Source organism: Brassica rapa, chromosome A10 (genome assembly GCF_000309985.2).
Source record: "Brassica rapa cultivar Chiifu-401-42 chromosome A10, CAAS_Brap_v3.01, whole genome shotgun sequence".
Classification (NCBI taxonomy): Eukaryota; Viridiplantae; Streptophyta; class Magnoliopsida; order Brassicales; family Brassicaceae; genus Brassica; species Brassica rapa.
Window position 1 is genome coordinate 18,430,572 of NC_024804.2, and position 19,176 is coordinate 18,449,747.

General features: G+C 38.5%; 5 protein-coding genes and 1 non-coding gene across 7 annotated transcripts; 4 read left to right on the forward strand and 2 right to left on the reverse strand.

Moving 5' to 3' along the window:
* The first annotated feature begins 1,811 nt into the window (after positions 1-1,811).
* LOC103846916 (chaperone protein dnaJ 49) lies at positions 1,812-3,255 on the forward strand. Its single transcript, XM_009123925.3, has one exon. The coding sequence runs from the start codon at positions 2,010-2,012 to the stop codon at positions 3,033-3,035; it is 1,026 nt and encodes a 341-aa protein (XP_009122173.1). The 5' UTR covers positions 1,812-2,009; the 3' UTR covers positions 3,036-3,255.
* A 279-nt stretch (positions 3,256-3,534) lies between these two features.
* On the forward strand, positions 3,535-8,357 carry LOC103846917 (WUSCHEL-related homeobox 7). Its single transcript, XM_009123926.2, has 2 exons — positions 3,535-7,514; positions 7,613-8,357. The coding sequence occupies exons 1-2, from the start codon at positions 7,151-7,153 to the stop codon at positions 7,825-7,827; spliced, it is 579 nt and encodes a 192-aa protein (XP_009122174.1). The 5' UTR covers positions 3,535-7,150; the 3' UTR covers positions 7,828-8,357.
* A 300-nt stretch (positions 8,358-8,657) lies between these two features.
* On the forward strand, positions 8,658-11,222 carry LOC103846918 (26S proteasome non-ATPase regulatory subunit 7 homolog A). Its single transcript, XM_009123927.3, has 10 exons — positions 8,658-8,964; positions 9,182-9,274; positions 9,360-9,441; positions 9,609-9,705; positions 9,803-9,878; positions 9,979-10,037; positions 10,191-10,313; positions 10,467-10,524; positions 10,616-10,701; positions 10,838-11,222. Exons 1-10 carry the CDS (start codon positions 8,778-8,780, stop codon positions 10,901-10,903), a joined length of 927 nt encoding a protein of 308 aa, XP_009122175.1. The 5' UTR covers positions 8,658-8,777; the 3' UTR covers positions 10,904-11,222.
* A 1,312-nt stretch (positions 11,223-12,534) lies between these two features.
* LOC103846919 (transcription factor DIVARICATA) lies at positions 12,535-13,954 on the reverse strand. Its single transcript, XM_009123929.3, has 2 exons — positions 13,316-13,954; positions 12,535-13,191 (listed from the first exon to the last, which is right to left on the reverse strand). The coding sequence occupies exons 1-2, from the start codon at positions 13,723-13,725 to the stop codon at positions 12,789-12,791; spliced, it is 813 nt and encodes a 270-aa protein (XP_009122177.1). The 5' UTR covers positions 13,726-13,954; the 3' UTR covers positions 12,535-12,788.
* A 1,773-nt stretch (positions 13,955-15,727) lies between these two features.
* TRNAR-CCU lies at positions 15,728-15,800 on the forward strand. The gene has a single exon. It is a non-coding gene; the product is annotated as a tRNA-Arg (tRNA).
* Positions 15,801-16,294: 494 nt separating this feature from the next.
* LOC103846920 (L10-interacting MYB domain-containing protein) lies at positions 16,295-18,628 on the reverse strand. 2 transcript variants are annotated; one of them, XM_009123932.3, is made up of 4 exons: positions 18,493-18,628; positions 18,237-18,388; positions 17,807-18,130; positions 16,295-17,417 (listed from the first exon to the last, which is right to left on the reverse strand). In XM_009123932.3, the coding sequence occupies exons 3-4, from the start codon at positions 18,110-18,112 to the stop codon at positions 16,446-16,448; spliced, it is 1,278 nt and encodes a 425-aa protein (XP_009122180.1). In that variant the 5' UTR covers positions 18,113-18,130; positions 18,237-18,388; positions 18,493-18,628; the 3' UTR covers positions 16,295-16,445. The 2 variants fall into 2 exon arrangements, with proteins under 2 accessions (XP_009122180.1, XP_009122178.1); XM_009123930.3 differs by lacking the exon at positions 18,237-18,388 and having other exon boundaries at positions 18,493-18,620.
* Positions 18,629-19,176: the final 548 nt, after the last annotated feature.

Sequence of the window (19,176 nt, forward strand, 5' to 3'; positions counted from 1 at the left end):
CGAGAAGATGGCTTATTTTATAAACGACTACATGTGACTATTGTTATTTTACTATAATACCCCTTACCTGTATTTTCTTTTCACCAGGTCCACGACTCCACGTGCATGCACGAGTCTCTCTTTTGCTAAGATTCTGTAGACAAGGTGGCTGGCTGGGAAGCTAACTCATTATGGACTTGTCTTTTTTTTTTTGGAGAAAATAAGGCAAAGACAGACACCTCACCTATAATTATTTAATTGCTTTTAAGTCATGAAGATTACCTTATTATAATATAATAAATTTGACCATAAAATCATACTGGTCATAAATTAATAGGGATTTTTGCGAAAATGGTAATTAATGGAAGATAACAACGTATCCATCCAGTCCAGACCATGTCATTAGAGTGACACATGCATAACTAGATAAGCTATGATGTCATCGTTATATGAGTTTAAGACACGATGTGTCACTCCCTTTTATGCATGTAGTTATAGAAAAGAGTAATAATTTATAGCATACTAGCAAGTAGCATAACGTCCTGAACAAAGCTTTCCATTAATTCTCATTTCCAGACCAATGATAGCCTAACATATATATTATATTCTTTCAATAATGACGTTAATTAGTATAATAATACACAAATGAAATGTGTCTATCTACCAGATAATGATATCGATGTTTCTTGTGTCAATTGGACAATATTATGGATGTAGAAATTTTGACCTCTTCTCGACTTAACAACAATAGTATATATTTGGAAGGTTGTTTTATATGCTACCAACCAAGATCAAATCCATGAGCATGAAAAGCATGTGATTTTGTGATACTATTTTTACCTTCCATCGTTTATAATATTATAATTCTACTATTATTATTCCTAATCACTTTTGACTTTTGTTTGTAGTACTTTATAACAGCCGATGGCGGCATCGGACTATACAAATTTATAAGGAAAACTATTTTCCACAAACAACTGATAGTACTTTATAACAGCCGATGGCGGCATCGGACTATACAAATTTATAAGGAAAACTATTTTCCAAAAACATTGAGCAGAATCGTGAAGTTGATATAGTTTTGGGTTTTGTGAAGTTGATATCTGTTATTTGATTGCTTGCATAATGCCACTGAGACAGTAAGTTACAAACAAAATTTGGTGAGAACAATAGTTATAGGAACTTTTAAAATAATCTTCTTTTCTCATTTTGCTGACACGCATAAAGCCTTCAAGAGGATAAGAAACACAAAAACAAACATAATAGTACCCGCCAACTTTGAAAGTAGAAGTCAAAAACTAAAGTTATAGCTATTTCGTTTTCTTGTTGAGATTTGAGATGTCTAATGATGCGTCCATTCAGAAGCCAATCATCATGGTGTCTTCATCGGTGAAAGCAAATGGGTACGAACAAACACACAATCAAGGAGAGCAACAGAACAAGGATCCCTAGATACATTATACGCATACTTCTCTAATCAAGCTCCAATGATTTCCTCAGCTAGTGGGTCTCTCGGTTCACGCTGCAGGAAGAATATCATAACCACCCGGTAGAATGCCACGACAATGAACAACCGCTAACAACGTGAGCCGTGTCGAGAGACTTGAAACCATTTGTACGCACTGAACTTTTGTTTTTAAAATGGGAATGTTCAAGTCCAAGTGTGAAATTCAGCCCAAGCCCATATCATAAATGGGTTCAAGACTAAAACGACACGCGGGCTTCTTTTACTCGCCGTTTTTATAAATTCCCCTTCTTGATGTTGAAACGTCACGCGTTTTGAAACATTAAACGCATTGTTGTTTAAGTAATTCAACCGACACAAAGTTCTCATGCTTATACAGAAAACGTCAAGCATTCTTCAACTCTCCTCTCTAGAAAGGCTTCTTCAAAGATCTTGTGGAGAAGAGGAAGCAAAGTCGAAATCCTCACAATCTCAGATGAGCTCCGATCGTTGCGTGAAACCCTAATTCCTCAGGAGCCTCATCCCCCCGATAATCTCATCGGGAAGTTGCGTTTCACCGTTGAACATGGACGGCAACAAAGACGACGCGTTGAAATGCCTAAAAATCGGCAAGGACGCGATGGGAGCAGGCGACCGATCTCGCGCCGTGAAGTTCCTCGAGAAAGCTCGTCGCCTCGATCCCTCTCTCCCGATCGACGATCTCCTCTCGGATCTGAACAATCAATCTCCGTCGCCCGGATCCACCGCGCCTAAACCGTCTCTTCGCCAACGCGGATCTTCCTCCTCATCCGCCTCATCCTCCTCCTCCTCCGCGTCGTTCACAGAAGAGCAACGAGCGATCGTGAGGGAGATCAAGTCGAAGAAGGACTACTACGAGATTCTCGGATTGGCGAAAACCTCCTCAGTCGAAGACATGAGGAAAGCCTATCGTAAACTCTCGTTAAAGGTCCACCCCGATAAGAACAAAGCTCCCGGATCAGAAGAAGCGTTCAAATCCGTCTCCAAGGCGTTCCAGTGCTTATCCAACGACGACGCTAGGAGAAAGTACGACGTCAGCGGCTCCGACGAGCCTTCCTACCAAACGCGCCGGAGGCAACACCACAGCTTCTATGACGACGAGTTCGACGCGGACGAGATCTTCAGAAGCTTCTTCGGAGGAGGAGGAGGAGCTACTCAGTTCCGATCGTTCAACTTTGGGGGAGGTAACAGAGCAGCTACTAATCAAGCGTCTGATACTACAGGGTTTAATCCACGTGTCCTACTCCAGTTGCTACCCGTGGTGTTCATACTGTTACTCAACTTTATGCCGTCTCCTCAGCCGATATACTCGCTCTCTGCTTCGTACCAGTACGAGCACAAGTTCACGACGCATAGAGGGGTTAACTACTTTGTGAGGTCGGCTAAGTTCGAGCAGGAGTATCCTATTAATAGTCTCGAGAGGCAGAGGGTTGAGGCGCAAGTGGAGAGAGATTACTTGACTATACTGGGACAGAACTGTAGGTATGAGCTTCAGAGACAGCAGTGGGGGTATGTTCGTGAGACGCCACATTGTGACATGATGAGGAGGTTTGATTCAGCTGCTGCTGCGTAAACACAATCCGAGTTGAGAAACTTGTGTGTTGGATCATTCTGAGGTATGTAGATGTTACTTACTAACGTCTTGAGTTATTTTGTTGATGCCTCTAAGGTGAGTTTGATTTCCAAAGTCGCAACCTTTTCATATACGTTTGATTACTGGTTCTTGATGTTTATTATGAAACGTTATTATGTGTGTATTTGAGAATAAGACTTATTTTTTGCTCTGCCCTGCATTTCCCATGTGTAAGGTAGCAAAACAAAGAAATGTTTCATCAATTTGGATCTTGTAGACAAAATGAAGTTTTGTGAACTCCACTTGTATAGTTGAAGTTGTAGATTTGATATACACCCCAGGAGGAATAGATATATAATAGTTTCGTTTCAAGCCACAAAGAATAGGAAAACAATTAGGAACTGCGCCATCTGCTTGATGAAGTTCCAGTGAGATGCTGTAGAAGGGCACTGCGTGCTCCCTCTACATTAACTAACGATTCATCCATATTGTCACCGATTCTGTTCCACAAACCCCACAGGTGTTGAGTGTTAACTGAGTGTTCCCTGAACCTCAGGAATATGGTCAGGTTGTGGGTAAAGAACCTGATAGCTAGTTCTCCCCGCTGAGTGACCATCTTAGCTTGATGCGTTAATATTCCACTGAGCTCTGTTATTGTTGATTCGACATTGTGAAGGCGCAACAGCTCGGTTTTGGCTATAGTTCTCCTGAGTTGGGACACTTTCCTGTAACATGGACATCTCCATTTGGGGCAATGGTGTGATCTGTGTCTGCTTTGGCATGTCAGGAACAAAACACCATATGTTTATTATACGTAATTTGACCGTAAAGCGTCGAACACAATCAAGAGTTGATCAGGTATGGAAAATTAGGACATACACATGAGCTGGCTACCTGAAGGAAGACAAAACCTAACTGTTAGATGATAGTTTTGAACAAAACTGGGTAGGAACAACAACCGGTTTTCATGAGCCTTCATCTTCTGCGGGAAGACACGACATTTCTCAATCGGACACTCTAGTGTCGGACAATAGGCAGCAGATACAAATCGATAGGAAGTTGACAAAATCTACAAAATCCAACCTCTGATCTCTTAGTTAGAACATCGCGAAGTCGATCGAACGTTTTGTTGGCAACTCTTGTTGAACCGTGTCCTGTTTTAATATGTGGCAATCGACGAAAGGTGTGGACCGTGTGGTGGTTAAGAAACGTGAGAGATTACTCAGACAAACTTGGGCCCAAAACGCAAGATCATATGAGAATACACATACGTAAGAAGTTTACAGAGATACAAAAACCCTATCGTGCTATAAGCTAAAAAGTTCAGTTAATTCGTTAAGTATCTAATTAAGGTGATCCCAACGAGATAGCGTTTTGGGGTTTGGAACTTAAAACTCATAAACGTATATGCTCTTCATTTTCATTGCTCTAAGTCTCCACCATAAAAGGTAGTTGCTGATAACCTACGTACGTTTTATGAAAATAATACATGAATCCAATTAAGATTATTGAAATTCCGATAAAGGTAACTACTGTGATTAGGTGAGTCGGTGACATTTCGAACAACATATGGTAACTGGTAAGCTCTTCTCAACGAGAAATTTTTTATTACATCCTGAAAAGTAATAAACTAGTAATAAATCACCGTTTTTCATCAGATACATTTATATATGCACCATTTAACGATAATGTTTCATAAATAATGTTCCTATAAGTTGACGTCGATATACCCATTTTGAATTCATATAGCAATTGTAAATGCCAAAACTACTATAGCAGTTTCGATCTTAAATATCTGAATTACAAAACAATATTATAGCATGAATGGCAAACTATAGAGATTTAAAGAAAAAAATATGAGATTACAAAGTTGTAAATAAGAGAATGGAATTAAAGTTTTGGGAGTTATGTTGGATGGATCGGCGACAAACGTGGAATCAGGGAGATCAAAAAAGGAACCTTCCCAATCTTCGTTAAGAGTAGGGGGGGTCTCTGTCTCTACTCCTTGTCCTACATTTTCAAGCGTGCCATAATTTCATGGCCTTGTTTCCTGAGTTTTCATTTTCTTTTTCTTGATTTCCACCAACATGAAATCAAAATTACTTAGACTACTTAGTACTATTAATTTTCATGGCCTTGTTTCCTGAGTTTTCATATTCTTTTACTTGCCGTGTTTTGAAATTCTTCAAAGAAAATATAGAGAAAGAACATTGACCTAGGAGTTAGAGATAAAACACCCATTGCCAAGAACTAGTAGCCAAATTTTTGTCGTCTGAAGCTTTATTTCTCATAAACATTATATAATCTTGATTATAAAAGATACATTTGTTCACTACTAATTGATTAATCCGTATATTAGAGTAATGATGCATGGAAAATCATTGGGAATTGCATGTAAGTGGGCATTACAATGTGAGACCACCTTCCACTTTTTTTGACTAGGATAAGAACACACTCTCTAACTTTTTATATGCTACTTTATATACCATATCATATATAAAGTATACCGCTAATTACATAAAAGCAAAGAAATAAAATCACGTTTTCTGTAAACTTGTATACATAGCACAATATAACATATCATATCTATATTTATGTATTTATATGTTTGGTTATAATCATGTACAATTGGTTTTAGAAATGGTAAAAGATATATACTTTATTGTTTTGGAAATGGTATAATGGTATGCAAGTTAATTGTGAAAAAATTCTAACAAAAAGTATGAAAATTAACTGTTATCTAATAGTTAATTTATGGATGAATCCAACTGAAAAACGCCAATGTATGCTTTGACTTTGAGGCCAAATAGATCTTTTAAGTTTGCAATTGAATTTCAAAAAATGTGATATAATATAACGTTTGTACGTATTAGTATGTTGTGTAGCAGATAGACTCTTGTTTATAAAAACAATGCTTGGTTTTATTCGAATTGTCATTTTACTCTTTGCATCTTTAGTCTTCGCTTAGCGTCTCGTGCATGTCTTCCTCAAAATCATCACCAGTAATATACCTCACGTACACTCACAATATTTCTCTATACCAAAGGCCTAAAACACATCTTAAGTATTTTTTTCTTAAGTTACTCCACCTGTCATTCTGATTACAGCATTTTTATGGAAACATAGTTACGTACATATATATATAGAATGTGATCTAACATAACATATGATAGAAGTTTTATCTTAAGTACATAAATATATTACAAATATGAAAACGATGTATATCATCCAAAAGAACACAATTATTATCTAATAAGACTAATACACATAAAATTCTATCAATAAAATACTTACAATTCTATAATACAAACACCTAACTTGGATGTTTCTGCATTCTAGGAATTAAGTTGTGTACTTTTGTAGACAGGTTGAGTTATTAATTTCGATATATATTTTTAAAATGGGTTCCATTCAACTTTATAATCACCAGTGCCGACCAGATTACTTTATCAAGTGTCACAGCTTTTGTGGAAAATTTTCCGTTAATTCATCAGCTTTTCAGTATATTGATCACTAATATTAAAAAAAATTATTAGATTGATTTTTGCGGCTAATTTTAGATGATCGGACTACAATAACTGATGACACGCTAGTATATAATATAGCTTAAATTACAATATAAGAAACTTTATTCAGCCACTGGACATGGCTACAAGAAAGTAATCAACGACCAAATCGGTATAATTACTTACGTATATGCATATGCATACGTAGCACAGAACCCTAGCTAAGTATGATGAAGAAAACGATCAAAATCTCAGAAAAATCACTCTCTTCCAAATCCCAAAAAGGGCATGCATTTCGTAATATACAACGCACTGATTCTGTTTTATTTCTTCTACCTCTATCCTACACAACACTAATTAAACGACACAAAACTCAAAACACAGACACATTCCCTTTATTTAATTTTTCTCCTTGCTATTCCTTTATGATTATCATAATAACCAAAAATATATTTTCTACAAAAATAAAAAAGAAACACCATCTAATCATGTCTATATATTCAAACCCTCGTACATCTACATCACTAAGTCCATCTTAAAGCATCTAATCACATTTAAACATATTCAAACGAAACACTAAGAACTCTATTCTTGAAGCTACTAGATCTAATGACGTCAGGAGAATTCTCCATTAAAGCTAGAGGGTTAGGTGATAACAACAACGGAGGTGGAGGAACAGGGACAAAGTGTGGAAGGTGGAATCCAACGGTGGAGCAAGTGAAGCTTCTGACGGACCTGTTCAAGGCGGGGCTACGAACACCGAGCACCGATCAGATTCAGAAGATCTCTATGGAGCTGAGTTTCTACGGTAAGATCGAAAGCAAGAACGTGTTTTATTGGTTCCAAAACCATAAAGCTAGGGAAAGACAAAAGCGCCGTAAAATCTCCACCGTCGACTTTGATCATCGTCAAGAAACAAATCTCTCTATTCCTCATCGACACAACATACGTCATCATCAACCACCACCTAAAGGTTAATAGAGATCTCTTTACATTTCTATTGTACTTATCACATTACTTATTATTTTACAAGTACGTATGCTAACATGTGTTTTTTTCTCTTTCTTATAGATACTTTTGAAGCTTGTGAAAAAGAGGAGAAGGTGATAGAGACGTTGCAACTCTTCCCATTGTCGAATGTTGAAAGAGCGAGAACAAACATTACTGCTACGAGCCACAACGAATACATACGAGAGCATGTCAATACGACGGTGTTTTCTACCTACTCATCGTGTGGAGCTGAGATGGAACATCCGCCGTTGGATCTTCGTTTGAGCTTTTTATGAATGGTTTTTATATCAACTGTTCTTTGTGGATGCGAAAAAAATGAAGACACACCCAATATGCGGAGTTATAGTGTTAAGAACCCGAGCAGACGATGCGGTAGAATTAGCATCACTGTCGTAATGAATAAATTAAATATCAAAATGTTAGGGAAGTTATAATGGAGGTTGGTGTGTAGGACTTTAAGAGCATGTAGTGAGATTACGTACGAGCCATAGCAACCATGCGATTGGGATGAGGAAACTTGTACTTGTAACAACATAAACCCTAATTATAGTCGTACTTTGAGTTTACCCATTAATTATTGCTGTTTTTAAATTAATTACTGTTGCTTGTTGTTACATGATTTATCTTGATCTATTTACTCATCACTCATTGTCATGTTCAACGGTCTTCCCTTGATGAGTCTTTAATTAGGTTGGTAACATCAAATCAAAATCAGTATGGTACAATTTTGGACTAATCTATTTTATATTAATAAGTGTATCCTTTCCAGAGCCGATCAAATCAGCTAATAGAACACATTAAAAAAGAAAAAAAAAACGTCAGCCAAACGATTGTACTGTTTATTATATATGTCCAGTTAATCAAAAGTCACATGCAAAATAAGGTATGCAAGAGAGAATGTTATAACATATGGTTTACAAAAAAAAACTATATTGCAAATTTGAAATAGGTTGAAAATATCTTTGTGGTGCTGCTGGTTCTCAAAAAAAAAACAAAGTGGGCTTGGGCTTTTAACAAAAACACATTGCTTAGATTATTTCATTCGATTAATGGGCCTTAACAATATTAAGCCCAATCCAGAAATGGATAAAACGACAAACAATTAGCTCAGAGGGGTTTTCCTGGAGAAGAAGCAAACTTCGAAGCTCCGTCGTGAATTAAAAACCAGATCAGAACTTCACTACTCATCAAAACCTTCGCCGGAGATTCGTGTTACTAGTAAGCAATGGATGTGATAAAGACGCAACAGATATCAGCAAGAACCATCGAGAAAGTCGTCGTTCACCCACTCGTCTTGCTTAGCATCGTCGACCATTACAACCGCGTCGCTAAGGACTCGCGCAAGCGCGTCGTCGGCGTTCTCCTCGGGAGCAGCTCTCGTGGTGTCGTTGACGTCACCAACAGCTACGCAGGTGCGCCTTCCTTCTCCCTATGCTCAGATCTCAGATTCTGTTGACATCTTTGATTCGTAATTGGGCTTCTAGCGAGATCAATAGATAGTAGCAATTTAGGGGTTTTTTGTAATTGTTTAGTAAAGTTCAACTCTTTGTGGCTGATTTTGTTGGAGATGCTTATCTCTGGACACTGTAACTAGCAATTGATTTGATGTTTGGGTTATTGATTTTGTAGTGCCTTTTGAGGAGGATGACAAGGACCCAAGTATCTGGTTTCTTGATCACAACTACCATGAGTCAATGTTCCACATGTTCAAGAGAATTAATGGTACTTCTTCTCTGAAAGACCAAGCTTAGACTGTACTTTACAATGTTGAAACTATGTTTTTCACAGAAAGTTATTTGGTTTTCAGCCAAGGAGCATGTTGTAGGTTGGTACAGTACAGGTCCTAAACTTCGTGAGAACGATTTGGACGTTCATGCTTTGTTCAGTGGGTTAGTTTCCACCTTGATCATTCAGATTTATTGGCTACCTTATGTTATGTTGACATGGGAGATGTATTGAGGATAGACTGGTCCGTTAAGTTATGACAGAAAGCTGTTTTTGTAGCTCCTGTTTGATTTTCAACTAAGAAGCTTTGTTTTTGCGTCTGGTGATGCAGTTATGTTCCAAATCCGGTGCTGGTCATCATTGATGTACAGCCTAAAGAACTCGGAATCCCCACTAAAGCTTACTATGCCGTGGAGGAGGTCAAGGAGGTAAAAAACTTTCTCTTCGTAATCTTTTTCATATTTTGCAGTTGTATCCTTTTATATGATCTAATCAGCTTAATTAAATACTTTATTGCCTCTTCAGAATGCTACTCAAAAAAGCCAGAAAGTCTTTGTTCACGTGTCGACAGAAATTGCTGCTCATGAAGTCGAGGAAATTGGTATGTCCCTAAGGTTTACAAGTCTAACGTATAAAAAGTCTGTCTTATGTGATTGCATTGGAGTAAGGGCTTCTGACATGTACCTGTCGTTCTCTAACAGGCGTGGAACACTTACTCAGGGATGTAAAAGACACAACTATCAGTACCCTGGCGACTGAGGTATTTAGTTCATGATCATCCCTTTATTTGTCTGCTGAAATTATGACTGGTGCCTTGGGGGATTCATATCGAAGTTCTTGCAGAATTATTATATGAACATAATACTAGTTACTGCTCAAGGACTGAGATAATGTGAATTGTATTTTACTCCAGGTCTCTGCCAAACTTACTGCTCTGAAGGGGCTGGACGCACGTCTTAGGGAGATCAGGAGCTACCTTGACCTTGTAATTGAAGGGAAGCTTCCTCTAAATCATGAGATCTTATACCATCTGCAGGTTAGAACTTGCATATTTTCATTTAGTTTCTGATTCTGCGAATTATGGGTGTAATCTTCTGGACATTTTCGGTTTTGATCTTTGCGGTTTTGTAGTTACCCTGTCTAGTATTGTGGATTCTATCTAATGAAATATTCCTCTTAAAAACTGCAGGATGTTTTCAACTTGCTTCCAAACCTGAATGTGAACGAGTTGGTCAAGGCTTTCTCAGGTGAGTTTCTTCAGTCACTTGTTATTTAACTTTGTGCTGCTTTCTTGAAGCATTGGATCCCATGAGTCTTTACTGGATTTACTATGCGCAGTGAAAACAAATGACATGATGCTCGTTATCTATCTATCGTCACTCATCAGGAGTGTAATTGCGCTTCACAACTTGATCAACAACAAGGTTAGAGAGCTAACTCTTTCTTATGTTCTTAGCACAGCACCCAATAATGTGTAGGAATAGAACAGGAAGCCAACTGAATAAGGTTGGTCTTTGCATATCTGTTTTGTGAACGTATTGTTGGGATGATATGTTTCAGTTACTGAACAAGGAACATGAAAAAGCAGAGGACTCGAAGCCCGTGGCCATACCCATCTCCAGCTAAACGGCGCTGATCAGATGTGATTTAACGTAAACTTCATTGTCCGCAGCGATGAAGGCGGCTGCTGTGTGGTGTTTATTCAAGAAGAACAAGTCGAGACTGTTTCAGGGTGTTGAGTTTCTCTCAATTGTTCTGATTCAAAATGTGTCAAAGAGTCTTTTTTCTTTATTTAATCTTTCAAGTTGTTTAGGGCTTGGCCCTTTTACTGGGGAGGGTTCAAGATGATACAAAGTTTCAACGTTAATGTGTCGAAATTTCCAACAAAAGGGTCATTATTAATCCTATAATGATATTCCCTCCGTCAACAAAAAAATCTATGTTTAAAAAAAAAATTGTTTCAAAAAAATGCATATTTTATATTTTCAAATGTCTATAGTAATTGTAAATTGTAATCTTCAAAAGACATAATTATGTTTATTAAAATTTTATTAATTAAAAATTGTAGAGAATAGTTAATAATGAAAAATAATGCATTGATAACTAAAATATGATATGTATTTCTAATAAAGTATGAAAAACGAAACGGAGGGATTACTATTTATTAAGATAATTTGACACTTAGCACATGTTTTCAGCTCGTTCTTCTGGTTAACAAGTGTTTACCCACCCACTCTACTAAGAGAAGTGGAGATGGACAGAAGAGATAGGTTGGGGCAGATCATGGCTATATTGACTAGGCGATCCACATAATTCTTCTTCCGTTTACTAACTAATTCATGGGTTTTTTTATTGGCTAGTTCTCTGAATGGAGTAAATAAATAGAGTCTCAAGATTGCTGTCTCGAAAAATCACAAACAACGTGCAACTCATGTAGATTTCTCGCTTGTGATGACTGTCTACCGACTGATTCTGCAAAGTTGCGGTAAACTGATGGAACATCCGTACGAATGTTACTGCTCATGATTAAAAAGTGGGAGACTTTTTCAACCATGGTCGGTAAGTTAAAATTCTTGAGAATATCTTCTCTTTTATTCTCAAATGCCTTCACTATAAAACTATATTAAAGTTATCAATATTATTCTCTCTTTTTTTTTCCCACAAAATAAGCATGATATAACATTATCAACCATCTTGTCCTCTGATATAAAATTGGAAAAATCGTTCATAGTATTGTATTGTAACTGTTCATTTAAATTACGTTTTGGAACCGGAGTATAACACAAAACTCCACTTGTAATAAAATTAAGGACACACTTTTATAATCTTTAACAATTTTGAGGGAGCAAAGGGTTGGTGTAGTGTATAATAGGTGAAAAAAAGAATGTGATTCTTTGTGGCCGAAAGTGGAATGCAGACTCAGCTTCAAATTATATTCCCCTTAACGACTTAGTGGTCAGCTTTGCCACTCACACACACACACACGCATACAATATATATCCTCAACGAAATAAATACAAGATTATAAAAGTATCAATATTAAGGTTAGAAAAAGTTTAATGCATATCGCTCCATGTAGAGTTTAGAGACCTAGGGTACTAGAGAGACAAACAAAATCTGAATCTATTTGGTAACACTATCACTATGTTTGATTTAGATTTGAATTGAAACTTTAATACTAACGTGATAATAACACTATTAGTAAGTTAAAAAATTTCAAAGAAAACGACTGACCGTTAAAGTTGCATGTTAAGGCATAAACACACCAATTAGTCCTTTTCACCATTAGTTATCCTTTTGGAAAAAAGACATGGACAATATATATAGCTAATCTATGTTTATTCGATAAACACAAACATGCATATCCACATAGTCACATTCATCTAATCATGTAACATAAGCGTTTTAAGTTCAACCATAAAACATAACTGTTGAGATTTTCGTTTAACTAGATGCAACAATTACAATTTCATAATCCAACCTTCTCTCGCTTCTTTATAACTGCTAAATTTCAGGATCTGGCGAGACCGTAAGCTCCACCGCCATAAACATTTGTTCCGGTGAACTTAAACGCAGGTTCGTATGGAGACAAGACAGAGGAAAGATTCTGACCAAGAAACATCACTCCCTCCTCTGCATTACCCTTGTCGGTGAACCCTAGTTTTGATTCATCTGGTTGTTGGAGGAAGCGGTCATGATCAGAAGATGGACGGGTGATATTGGTGTTGAGAAGATTGACGGTGGTGATGTCGTGAATGCTAGGCCGGCGTTTGTCTTTAGCACCAGAGAGCTGTCTCTGATAGTATTTTTGAGCATGGCTTGCAACCTGAGTTGGTGTTTTCGATCCGACAAAGTTCCTTGATATGTTTCTCCAGTCTCCTTTTCCATACTTGAGAAGGCCTAACAAGAATCGTCTGCGTATAAAAACGAGAAAAGAAAAACAAATCATCGGCAAACGAAGAAAACAGAGAAGTAACTTGCTACACAAGAAACCAGGAAGCGTGACTTGTATGTCAAGAAATGAGAGATTCTCTTCACCTGTGTTCTTCCTCCGTCCATGGAACTCCTTTCCTTCGATCTTGATCAAATCCTCTGGCTCCTCCATTAGGACGTTTACGATACAGATCATGGTCATAGGGACTAACGAGCTGATCGAATCCAGCTGAAGGGTAACCAGGGATAGGGACAAGCCCTGCTTCGATATCGAAGAGGTCTTCTTCGAGCTTAGAGTACTGCGTCATGACATCTGAGATGGTTTTTCCAGGGATCATAGCAGCAACTTTGAACCAGCGGTCTGGCGTGTCATCAGCGTATATAGCTAGGGCTCGCTCGAACTTCTTGTTCTCTTCTTTAGTCCAGGTCGATGTTTGCAAGCACATCATCTCTTGAACAACGAACCGGTGGTCAGAAGTGGGCACGTGAGAGAGTAGTGGATGCAGAGTCTCCATCTTTTAATGGCTATTAGTCAGTCTCCTTTGATATGCGGGTTGAATGAAATACTGAAGTTCTTTTATATGAATCTAATGATAAATAGGAATAAAAAGAGAGGAAATAACGAATATAGTATAGTGGAGGAATCAAAGAACCAGATTTGGTGAGAAATTTGAGCACAAAATGAAGAATCTGGAAAAGAGAGAAGACTTAAAACATAGAAGAATCCTTGAGAATCTGCAAAAGTGGGCTGCTAGGGAGATGAATAGTAGGAAAGATTGGTGTGAGAGAGAGAGAGATAGTGATGCAAAGGGCAAGAAGAAGAAGGTGTTTGTGGTTTGTAATATAGAGATAGAAAAAGAGAGTGTAAAGTTGTAGCCAATGGAACCACTCCACTCTCCTACTTGTCTTCATTTTATTGTAAGAGGATGCTAAAAAGAATGACATGTAATTAAATTAACAATAAATCTATTTAAGTAGTTCATTACAAAGCAAAACATTCCATATCCTTCCAAACGTTTGATGACCACTAGAATTCACCGTTTTTGTTAGGTATTCTTCTAATATGACATGCAATACATAAAATATTCTAATTAAAGATAGTTTGTATGTAATAGGTGTGCATTGGCTTTGTAAGCTTACATCGTGTTGGTGGTTATTGACTTATTGTCTTAAGGCTAAGTTAAATCAAACAGAAAATTTTCAAACAATACTAAAGAAGGTTTAAATAGCGTGGTTGTTACAAACTTCTTGTTATATATGTGTAGCTTAATTAAAGGTTTTATTCGAGATAAACATCTACGTCACAGCTTGACATCACTTCATTCTTTTGTTTTGCCAAAACGTCACTTTATTCTGTCTTTTTCTTTTCTTACGTAATACTTTTTAAAAGAAAAAATCTCATAAGCCGCCGATGGACAGAAACAAAAATATGTAGCAAAGATAAAGAAGAGTTAAAAAAAAAAAAAAAAAGTGAGATAAAGATTAAGAGAGTATGGAGTGGCAGAAAAAACAATGAGAGTCGGCAGGTGTGATATTCAAAGTAGAGAGAGAAAGTAGCGAAAGAGAGAGAAAGTAGATCTCCGGCGATCGGCCGGCGCGTGAGCGTGCGTGCCGTCGCCGGAGACCGTCATCCTTCAGATAAAAGTCCCCGTTTGTGTTTCACTTTCGTTTCTGACGGCTTCCGCCTTGTTTGAGCTCTGGTCAGTCACCCTTGGTGGTGGTTCTGTCACTGGTGTGAAGACGCGGAGGTCTGAAGGGAGGAGAGGTGAAGCGGTTTGTGTTTTCGGTCCCGGGAGGTGGAGGCTCAGTTAGTTCCGCCGACGCCGGTTTCAGTCGCTGAGAGGCGGAAGTTACTATAACTTCGCCGTCGTCAGTTCAAGTTCCCGGGAGGTTAAGGCTCCGTCAGTCTTACTTCGTCGGCTTCTGTGTCTCGAAGGGGTTTGGTTGCTCGAGTATGGGCTCTGGTCATGGAGCGGAAGAGGTTTCATCGGGTTGTGAATTTTAGGGTTGTAGATTCGCCGTCGGTGGAGCTCTCCATAGCGGGATGATGCTCTCCGACAGGTTCTCAGTGTGGTGAAGAAGAGATGTGGTTTCGGTGGAGGCTCGAAGGGATTCAGAGCTCCGGCGAACCGAGATTTTCAGTGGTTGGGTACGGCGGCTTGGGAAGGCGGTGACGGTCGGGTCGAGGCGGAGCGACGCGTGGCGCACTGACGGTCAAGATCTTCACACGTGGCGCGCTTCAGCTTCCTCGACGCCCGCGTTCCCAGAGTCGGTCGGTGATGGGTTCGAGTAGGTGGGCTTGGGCCGGGGTTGCCAATTTGGGCTTAGGGTTTGGTGTGTTTTGTTTGGTTGGCCGATTAGTAGTAATGTGGGCCTTTGTATGTGGGCTTCGGCCATTGGGCTTGGCCCGTATCTTTTAATAAAATTAAAACTTGGTGGAAAAAAAAAAAAAGATTAAGAGAGTATGGAGGTTTTGTTTTTTAATTTAGATATTAGGTCACAATGTTGAATGCATGAGCGCCTGTAGCTCAGTGGATAGAGCGTCTGTTTCCTAAGCAGAAGGCCGTAGGTTCGACCCCTACCTGGCGCGCTTCAAAGCCTTTTGTAAATAACAATGTGAATATTTTTAATATAAAAGGAAAGAGTGGGTCTGCCCCTAAACCTAAAAGGGCTTTTTGTTTAATTATTGCGATGCGACTAATCCTTTTTTTACCCCCCACTTTGGTATAGTTTTTGTCGTGACTCGCTTTATTTTAACTTTTTGATTCAAAAGTTACTAATAATCAACTCTCTCAAAAGCCACTTTCACGTCATTCACACACTGCATTTGTCGGTGGCTCCCTTCCTTCATTTTGAGTCCTCTCCAGTCATGTAAACGAAACCATTTCTCTGCCAATCATCATCCAAGCTCTGCTCTCTCCTATTGTCTATATGGAAGAGTTTAATATTTGTAATGTTGTGTTCAAGCACATTCTAGATTTTAGATATTTTATAAGAAGTGGTGTTTGACTAAATTAGTTTTAATATACAAAAATACTATGTCAACTATATGTTATGGTGCAATATTATATTAGCCATGTACCATTGTTAAACATATCTAGTTCATTAACATGATACTTCCACTTGTCTAAATTTTCAATACATTCAATCAAAGTAACAACAAATAAAATATAACTTTTGGGTATAGACCAGACTGAAACAGAGGTTTTAAAAGTGTACTTGAAGATTGAAAAACTCAAGTTGTGGTATGTGAAACCGCTGCAGATTGAAGTCTCTGCAACCATGCAATTCTCAAACTAGGCTTCTTCAGCTCAAGAAAGATCTCTCTATACTCCCTCTTCAAGAACTGATCCAAAGCAAACATGTAGAGATCACTCCCTTCCTCCACCTCCTTCATCGCATTAAGGCTCTCAATGCATTCCCCAATACAGTACATCCTCTTTGCCGATTCCATCTCAACGCACACAGGACTCTCCTGCAACACACCGTCGCTCACCAACCTTTTAGCAGGCTTCTCTTCGTAATCCGCTTCATCTCCTCGAAGCCGCGGCGACTCGGAACGCTCCCTGAGGAGGAGCTTCTTCCTAGAGGGAGGAGTGTATGTCTCTCCAGGCTCTATAACTCCGCTGAAGATGATGGAGAGCTTATCAGCGTGAGGCACCTCCTTGTGACGAAACTGTCCTGCTCTCGGATTCTCCCGGATATAGTTTCTCCACTCCTCTTCCGTTGCACCGAAGCTACCGGTTTCCGGATCCCATCTCATGCCCTCGTCTCCGACGAGCTGGCACCAGATCTTCCAAGCTTTCCTGGTGCAGTCCCAGTGGTTCTTCAGCTGCCCTCTTGTGTAACCGAGTCCTGTTCTTTCGTTAATCGTCTCGAAAATGGTTTTCCACCCTTCCTTGTTGAAATGCGTGTCTGGTCTGTTTCCTTTCAGAGTCTCTTGCACTAAGAGATCAAGAAACAGCTCGTGTGTGGACGGAGACCAGTACCCTTTTGTCTGAGGGTTAGAAGAGCTGCACATGCTTCTGTTATCTTCTTCTTCAGCTTCTTCTTCTTCATGATGACCACTTCTTCTCCTTTTCCTTACTCTTAAGACTTCATCATCATTATCTCTGACCTCAACATTATTACTACCGGCAAAGATAATCTCTAGCTTCTCGAGATCTTGTGGAACACTCAACATATACTGCCCTGCATCAGGATTCTCCTGTAACACAAAAGCAATCACCCTTTCAGCTTTTTCAACACCAAAACATTCTCACAAATAATCAAAAGCACGGTTCTAAAAATCGGTGTAGGCAGCCATCCGAGTTATACTATTCACATCGGTTTGAATCGATCTAAATTATTTTAAATCTGTTAAATTAAATAACAATGTTCATATAAATCTACAAATTTGTATAATTTCTTTTGTTTTGAACATCTAATTTCGATAATTCATCAAAATAATTTTATAATTAAACTCAAAAACTAAATCAATAACGACTAGACTTCGCCTATGCCCCAATAATTCGCCAAGTTGCTAGTCATCTACAACAAGCCTAGTTACCAGGTAACAATTTCTTGAACAAAGATCAAAAAGTAATAAAGACTAACCTGTAAATAGTAATCCCATTCTTCATTACTAGCACCAAACGTATTAGTCTCAGGATCCCAACCCATATAACCAGTTTGAACAAGCCTACACCAAATCTTCCACTGCCTGCTCATTGTATCCCAATGGTTCTTAAGCTGCATCCTATCGTACATAGCGCCCGTCTGCTCCTGAAACGAACTCAGTATATTCCTCCAGCCTTCTTTCGAAAAATGCGTCCCTGGTTTGTTCCCTAACATAGTCTGCTCCACGCATAGATCAAGAAACACTCTGTGGTACTCAGGCTCCCACACAGCCTTTGGCCTCATCTTTATCTCAAAAAACTCCTAACAATAAAAAAACGATTACATTACATAAAGTGTTACACTTTCTTACACCATTACAACAACAGAGCAGAGAAAATGCAATAAAAATCAAAACTTTAAGTCTTACATTGGCATAATCGTTCTACTTATTGAACACAAACCATATAAACGCAGACGCAATTACATGAAACGCGTTTTTAGGAGGAACAATGTGATTCTGCTACCCTAGATTTCCCCTAATTCTCAAATGCGAAGATGGATGGGGATGAGCACGAAACCCTAATTCGAGCAATTGAAGAAATTTGAATAATTGGGATAACGGTTAGGACCCAAACAGGCGGTGATTGGGACGCGACAGAAACAGAAACGGAAAAAAACGTTACCGGGAATCGGACAGAAAACGCGACAGCGATTGAGTGGCCACACTGTGGTCGTGGGGTGGCTGGAGAAGCCGATCGCGATTTTTTCTCGCTTTCTCTGTATTTTTGCGTTTGCTCCGCAGTATACGGAGTTGCGAGGTTTTTTTTTAGCTATATGGGCTGGGCCGAATGAAATGGGTAATATAAAAAGCTATGGACTAATTAATCAAACCGGGTCTCTTATTTTTGGTAACCTTACTACTGGTTTGTTTGAGGATTTGATCCGGTTTTCTTGACTCTTGATAAGTTTGGTTAAATATGGGCTTTATCTGGGTCCAGTACTGGTACAAATAGCATTTTAAAACTCATATTGTAATCTAATGAGGTGATTATATAAATGTGATTTTTAAAAATTGAAAAGATTATGATGGTGATTATTGTTCCAATCATATAATTAGGTGGCGGAAGTATATATTATCTGTGGGGGAGGGTGACCACGACGATTACCAAAATTTATTAGCAATAAGATTTGCTTTAAATGGTGCCGACCAGATAATAAATAACATTTGCTTTAAATGGCCGTAACGTATAAATACAAATAATGGAAATAGATCCAAAAGATTACATAAAAAAATTAATTAGAAATAAGGGTGCAGCAAGCAAGCAAGCAATAGCTAGCTCCAGCTCCCGAATAATATCACTAGGGAC